The sequence below is a fragment of the Panthera tigris genome, chromosome A2, assembly GCF_018350195.1.
Source record: "Panthera tigris isolate Pti1 chromosome A2, P.tigris_Pti1_mat1.1, whole genome shotgun sequence".
NCBI classification, from domain to species: domain Eukaryota; kingdom Metazoa; phylum Chordata; class Mammalia; order Carnivora; family Felidae; genus Panthera; species Panthera tigris.
In genome coordinates, this window is record NC_056661.1 from 149,690,840 (window position 1) to 149,698,561 (window position 7,722).

At 36.2% G+C, this 7,722-nt stretch overlaps 1 protein-coding gene across 3 annotated transcripts in view; it reads left to right on the forward strand.

The window, feature by feature from the left end:
* Positions 1 to 1,056, forward strand: part of NUP205 (nucleoporin 205) — a 119,826-nt gene extending 118,770 nt beyond the window's left edge. For 2 of the 3 annotated variants that reach the window (XM_042973062.1, XM_007076258.3), the window contains one exon: positions 711 to 1,056. In XM_042973062.1, the coding sequence (XP_042828996.1) occupies positions 711 to 863 (153 nt within the window). In that variant the 3' untranslated portion in view covers positions 864 to 1,056. The remainder of the gene's footprint in view (positions 1 to 710) is intronic. The other variant, XR_006212906.1, reaches the window with a different exon arrangement.
* The last annotated feature ends 6,666 nt before the right edge of the window (positions 1,057 to 7,722 follow it).

The window sequence follows — 7,722 nt, forward strand, 5'->3', positions numbered from 1 at the left end:
TCAAATGTGCATTCTAAATTTTTTTTTTTTTTTTTAACGTTTATTTATTTTTGAGACAGAGAGAGACAGAGCATGAACGGGGGAGGGTCAGAGAGAGAGGGAGACACAGAATCTGAAATAGGCTCCAGGCTCTGAGCGGTCAGCACAGAGCCCGACGCGGGGCTCGAACTCGCATACCGCAAGATCGTGACCTGAGCCGAAGTCGGATGCTTAACCGACTGAGCCACCCAGACGCCCCTCAAATGTGCATTCTAAAATACATGAATTCTAAAGTGTATACCAGGTTCTTCTGTTTATATTGTTTGAAAGTGAAAGCATGGAAATGGTTTTTTATTTCTTTTTTTTTTAATTGCAAAACCAAGTAAAAAGTAAAAGCTTCTTTCCAGTTTATCCTGTTTCTTTCCCCAGAGGCCATCCACTCCTAACAACTTATGTCACTGGTCAGGAAATATTTTACTGCAGTATGTCCATATGTCAACAACAGCATCATTTGTTGTTGTTATTTAAAATTTTAAACATTTATACAAGACAGGAAAGAGGGAAAAACAATATCATACCAATAAATTGTAGCATAGAAGGAATGTTTAATTTGCTACATGAGAAAGGACCACATTACAAAATTTCAAAGATAGTTTAAATTGGAAGACATGAAACAAAAAATATTTGAGACTATAGTTTTAATAACAAAATGTCATCTGTGTTAACTCTAGCTTCAGGCTGACGCCATCAACGCTTTTGGAGAATCACTACAAAAGAAACTTCTGGACATTGAAGGATTATACTCGAAAGTTCGATCTCGCTATAGTTTCATACAAGCTCTTGTCAGACGTATCCGAGGCCTGCTGAGGATATCAAGGAACTAAGAGCCCGTGCTTATACTCTTCTAGGGAAGAGAAGAATTGGGGAAAACTGTCCCCTTTTTATGGACTAGTTTGTTTCTAAATTATGACCAAAAAATATTTTGCTATTTCTTTCTTTATATATGGACATCTTTTCTGTAAATTTCTTTGCCTGGTTCCAACCTCACTAGTAAAAAATAAATACTTTTTAAAAAAAGACACAAAACATATGGCTAGTCGTTTTTGAAATTTTACCTAGAAAATGATCAACGTTATTGGGAATCCCCTTTCCACAGTGGTAGTTTTCCCCTAGGGGTATAATTCTGAATGTTCTCTTAAAGGCATAGTCTGGAAATTGCAGTTTTTTATCTCTTTGTTATTTGCATTGCATTTCTGTGATAATCAAGGTCACTCCATGGGGTAGAGTGGACCACAAACTATAGTTATGCTGTTTGATAGAATAGTGTACTCACTACTGTGAAGATCTAATAGAAATGTCCCAAGAAAGGAAGTTATCTCTTTGCTGAAATTATTTTTTTTCCTGCATGTTAGTGGCAGTATAATAATTTGGATTTGTCCAAATTATTTGATTGTGAAATTTCTCAAATTAATCACCTACTGATAATTTCTCATATAATTAATGTGATGCCTACGATTAGGGCAAAAGAATTTAGACCATCATCACTCTACTTCTTGCCCAATTGTGCTTATGTTCAAGTGACTACATCATCTCAAAGTCCATTTTTCCCTTTCTAGCCATAAATTAGTTCAGCCTAAAATAAAGGAGAGAAAGGGAAAAGTGTCTTGACTCATGAGTAGCAGAAAATTAATACTTAGTTCTATAGTGTTTCTTTTTTAAAAATACAAATTTTTTTTTATAATTTCTGTGGCTTTTTAGCATATTAAAATTTTTTAAATGTTTACTTATGTTTTTCTCCTTAACTATTTGAAAGTATATTGTAGACATAGTGACACTTTATCCGTAATATTTCAGCAACGAATAACAAGGATATTTCCTTCCAAATCATAATACCATTATTGCACTTAAGACATTTGCTAACAAAATACAATAAAATTTTCAAATATTAAGGCAATATTCAAATTTCAATTGCCCCCAAAATGTACTTCTAGAACTTTAATTTTTTTTATCCAGAATTAAATCAAGAATCACACATTACATTTAGTTATCTCTTTAGTTTCCTTGATTCTGAAATGTTTCCCCTCCTTTTTGGGGGGAGATGGTGATTAATGTGACACTTGTTAGCTGTTTTGAAAAGGGTCCCAAAGTTACTTTTGTTTTTGTTTTTAAGTTTAGGTTAAACATTTTTGGCAAGAATACTACAATTCTGTGGGTGACACTATGCCTCCATATATCAGGAGGTTCCTATCAGTTTGTCCCATTATTTTAAGTTTGCGCACTTAATTAAGGTAGTGTTTGACACACCGGCATTGTAAAGGTTATCTTTCTTCCCTTGTAATGAATAATCTGTGGGTTGATACTTTGAAACTGAATTTATGTTTCCAAAAACTATCAGCCGTTGCTTTTTAAAAAATGCTTATTTTTAACGTTTATTTATTTTTGAGAGACAGGGCACGAGTTGGGGAGGGGCAGAGAGAGAGGGAGACACAGAATCCAAAGCAGTCTCCAGGCTCTGAGCTGTCAGCACAGAGCCCCATGTGGGGCTCGAACTCACAAACTGCAGATCATGATCGGAGCCAAAGTCAGACGCTTAACAGACTGAGCCACCCAGGTGCCCTTAAAAATGCTTATTTTTGAGAGAGAGAGAGGAGGGGAGGGGCAGAGAGAGACAGGGACAGAGGATCCAAAGCAGGTTCTGTGCTAACAGCAGAGAGCCCCATGAGGGGCTTGAACTCACAAACTGTGAGATCATGACCTAAGCCGAAGTTGGACACTTAAGCCAACTGAGCCGCCCAGGTGCCCCTCTGCCACTGCTTTTATCATTAACTCAGGTTTAAAAAAATTGTGTATGGTTTTGATCATACAAATAATATCAATATTATAAACATGCAGACACCCACTCTATCCTCATGTTACATACTTCATCAAATCTTAAAATTAACCCTATTTGCTCAAGAATTTATTTTTATTTTTTTTTATTAAAGATTTTTTAATGTTGATTTTCGAGAAAGTATGAGCAGGGAAGGGGCAGATAGAGAGGGAGACACAGAATCTGAAGCAGGCTCCAGGCTCTGAGTGGTCAGCACAGAGCCCAATGTGGGGCTTGAATTCACAGACCACGAGATCATGACCTGAGCTGAAGTCAGATGCTTAAATGACTGAGCCACCCAGGCACGCCAAGAATGGTTTTTTTTTTTTTCTTTTAAAGAAATATACTATGGTAGATACAGTTGGGGCTCCTGTGAACTTCCTGTTCCCAATTCCCCTACATCCCTTCCAGAGGTAACCATTGTCATGAAGTTATTGTTGAATTTGCCATTCATGTTTTATGCTTCTACTACATATGTGTGTATCCATAGACATTAACAAGTATTGTTTTACAGGGTTACTTTTTTTTTAATTCTTATTTTAATTCCTGTTAACAGAATGTTGTATTAGTTTCAGGTGTACAACATAGTGATTCAGGAATTCATACATCACCTGATGCTCATCACAAGTGCAGTCCTTAATCCCCATCACTTATTTAACCCATCCCTTGTTTTATAGGTTGTTAATCTTGATATGTGGGTTGTCCTACTAATGGATCAATTTGTAGTTTGCTTTTTTTTGGTTCAGCATTGTGTTTTTAATAATTGCTCATACTCATTTATTATAAATCTTGAATGGTAGTTACCGATTTTACAGATACCCAAATTTATGCCGTCTGTTGTTGGTGGACTGGTGTACATTTAAATTCCCGCTATTGTTTGTGTTTGTATTTGCTATTACGAGCTGTGCTGCAGCGATTATCATACATGTCTCCTTGGATGAGACATGTGCTATGTGAGAAGGCCTCTCTGGATCACATAATTACAAGTGGAAATCTTGAGACAGAGGTTAAGAGTTCTAAATTTCACTAGACGTTGCTGTATTTTTCTTAGTGGTTGCTCCAATTTACTCCTACCCATGGGGTGAGAGTTTCTGTTTTTTCATACCATTAAGCACAGTTCCAATTGTCATACTTTTGTTTTTTTCTAATGACTTATTTTTTTTACAGCAGTTTAAAGTTTCCAATAAAACAGAAAGAATCAGAGACTTCCCATATACCCGCTGCCCCCACACATGCACAGCCTCCCCCACCCTATCAGCCTCACTCACCAGAATATGCGTTTTGACCAGGGATGACCCTACATTGATGCATCGTAATCACTCAGAGCCCATGGTTTTTACCTTCCAGTTCACTCTGGGTGTGTATCCATCACTGTAACGTACAGAGGAAAATCTTGATCTGCACTGCCTGTTCATTTCTCCATTCCCTCCTACCCACCACCCTCATAACCTTTGTAACCAATTATTTTTTTAAATTTATTTAATGTTTATTTTTGAGGTGGGGAGGGGCAGAGAGAGAGAGAGGGAGACACAGAATCTGAAACGGTCTCCAGACTCCGGGGCTTGAACTTACAAACCGCAAGATCATGACCTGAGCCAAAGTCAGACACTTAACCGATTGAGCCACCCAGGCGCCCCGACCAGTTATCTTTTTATTGTTCCCATAGGTTTGTCTTTTTTCAGAATTTAATATACTTGGAATCACAGAGTATGTAGGCTTTTCAGAATAGCTTCTTTCACTTAGTACCATGCATTTAAGCTTCCTCCAAATCTTTTCATGGTTTAATAACTTTTTATTTTTTAAGCACTGAATTGTATTACATTGTCTGGATGTACCACAGTTTTTTAATCCACTCACTTCCTGAAGGGCATCTTGGTTGTTTTCCAAGTTTTGGCAATTATGAATAAATCTCGCTTTTATAAACATCCTTGTATGGGTTATGGTGTGGACAGAGGTTTTCCACTCCTTTGAGCAAATACCAAGGAGCACGATTGCTGGGTCATATGGTAAAGATAGTTTAGTTTTATAAGATACTGCTGAGCTGTCTTCCAAAATGGTGGTACCATTTTGCATTCCCCCCGGCAGTATTTGACACTTCTTGTTCTGAATCCTCACCGGGGCTTGTCAGTGTTCTGGATTTTGGCTATTCTAATTGGTACCTCTTGTTTAATTTACATTTCCTTGATGACATACAATGTGGAGCCTCTTTTCATGTTTATTTGCCATCTGTATATCTTCTTTGGTGAGGTGTCTGTTAAGGCCTTTGGCCCATTTTTAAAGTCAGATTGTTTTCCCATTGTTGAATTTTAAGGGTTCTTTGGATATTTTGGATACATGTTCTTCTTCAGACTTGTCTTCTGCAAGTATTTTCTCCCAGTCTGTGGCTCTTCTTCTAACTCTTTTAGTATTCTTTGGGAGAGCAGAAGTTTTAATTTTAATGACATCAAGCTTATCAATCATTTATTTCATGCACCATGCCTTTAGAGTATCTAAAAAGATACCATTATACTCAAGGTCATCTAGATTTTTTTCCCGTGTTTCGTCTAGAAGTTTTATAGTTCTGCGTTTTATGTTTAGGTCTGTGGTCCATTCCGAGTTAATTTTTGTGAAAGATATAAGGTCTGTGTCTAGATTTATTACTATAATAACATTAATATAATATATAATATATGTTTATATATAATATTACTATATTATTATTGCATGTGGATTATTATTATTATTGTTTGCATGTTGAGGAGTCTAACTTTACACTGTGGTATTGCCTTTGCTCTTTTATCAAAGACCACTTGACTATATTTATGGGGGTCTGTTTCTAGGCTATTTTATTCCATTGGTCTGTCTGTTCTTTTGCCAACCACATTGTCTTAATTACTGCAGTCTTCCAGTAAGCTGAGTAGTGTTTGTCCTCCAACTTTGTTCTCCTTCAATACTGTGTTAGTTACTCTGGGTTTTTTGCCTCTCCAGATAAACTTTAGTCAGTTTGTTGATATCCATGAAATATCTTGCTGGGATTTTGATTAGAATTACCTTTAATCTATAGTTGAAGTTCGGAAACACTAATTTCTTCACAATGTTATTGAATCTTTTGTGAACATGGCGTGTATCCATTTATTTATTTGACTTTTTTATCAAAATGTTGTGGGTTTCCTCATAGGGATCTATATTGTACATATTTTGATCAGTGTCTAAGTGTTTCATTTCGGGTGGTATTAGTGTAAGTATTGTGTTTTTAATTTCAAATTCCACCTATTCATTGTTGGTATATAGGAAAGCAATTGCTTTTTGTGTATTAACTTTGTATCCTGCAACCTTGCTAAAATCACTTGGTTCCATGAGTTTTCTTGTTGATTCTTTTAGGTTTTTGACCTAGGTGATCATGTATTGAAAAATTTTTGCCAATCCTGTGGGTGTAAAATGGCATCCCCACTTGCAAACTTTGTGTATTGTTTACCTTTTTTTTTCTCTGTTTATAAGCTTTATTTTTTGGGGGGTTGTGGATTTCTTTTTATGTGTAGGTGGTAAATATAAATTTAGAGGGCTTTAGTGTATTCAGTTTTGGGTTTGCAGATATTTTCTCCCAATCTATTTGGTTATCCTTTGAATTTTTTTTATGGTGTAGAAGCTTACATTTTAATGTAATCTATCTTTTCCTTGAGGATGTGCGTGCATGTACTCTTTATGTTTTATTTTAAATTTGGCCAAAACTATTATAAAACTTGAGGGTCATAAATCTACTTTTCAGTATTGTCTTTTGACAGTTTAAAAATGTTGCCTCCTCTGGGGCACCAGGGTGGTTCAGTCGGTTGAGCATCCAACTTTGGCTCAGGTCATGATCTCACGGTTCCTGAGTTCGAGACCTGCATCTGGCTCCCACTTCAGATGCTCTGTCCACCTCTCTCTCTCTGCCCCTCCCCCACTTGTGGTTTCTCTCTCAAACATAAAAATAAAACCTTAAAAAAACTGTTGCCTCCTCATTAGGTCATTAATCCCTCTGGCACTGATTGTTGAGAATGGCATGATCTCTGTTTCCAATCTCTTGCTACAGTGAATATTTTTGAGCATACACAATTTAACCCAGTTGCTGAGACAAAGGGTTTGCTCACTTAAACTTAAGATAGTTTTGACCAAATTACCCTCCAATGAAGTTTTAACAGTTTGTATCCCCATCAGTACTGAATCACTATGCCTGTTTCCCTACTCTTTCCAATGAAATGTGTTACCAAGCTTTTTGATTTTTGCCAATCTGGAGAAAAATGATACCTCATTATGGTAGTAATTTACATTTTTCTTAGTGTGAATGCCACTGAGTATCTTTCCATATGTTTGAGCTATTTGTATTTCCTTTTCTGTGAGCTGTTCATATCCTTTGAACACATTTTATTGGGTTGTTGGTCTCATTGATTTGTAGGGACTCTTCATACAAAGGAAATTAGTCCTTTCTCACTTGTTTTATCTTTTTTTTTTTTTTCATACAGGAATTTTTAATTTTTAGATGGTTGATTTTATCAATCTTGTGTTATGGCTTCTGAATTTTGTTTCATGAACCTTCCAATTTGGAAATTATAAAACAATTTCTCCTTTTTTTCCTCTAGCAATTTTACTGTTTCTATTTTTGTTTTGTTTTGCTTTGTTTTGTTTTTGATCTGTAACTTTATGGAGAAAAGCAGAAATGGAGAGAAAATGCTTCTTAATTCCCGATCGTTTTCCTCTTCCTCATCATTGTCCACTGTATCTCTATCATACACTCCATAGGGTTAAAACTAGTATGTTTTGTTATAGTTTGGAACAAGAGTTCTGCTTAATAGACAAGGGTGAGTTCTGAAGGTTGCGAGCAAAGAGAAGAGGTGGTCATCCTTTGTAAGCACGTGTTA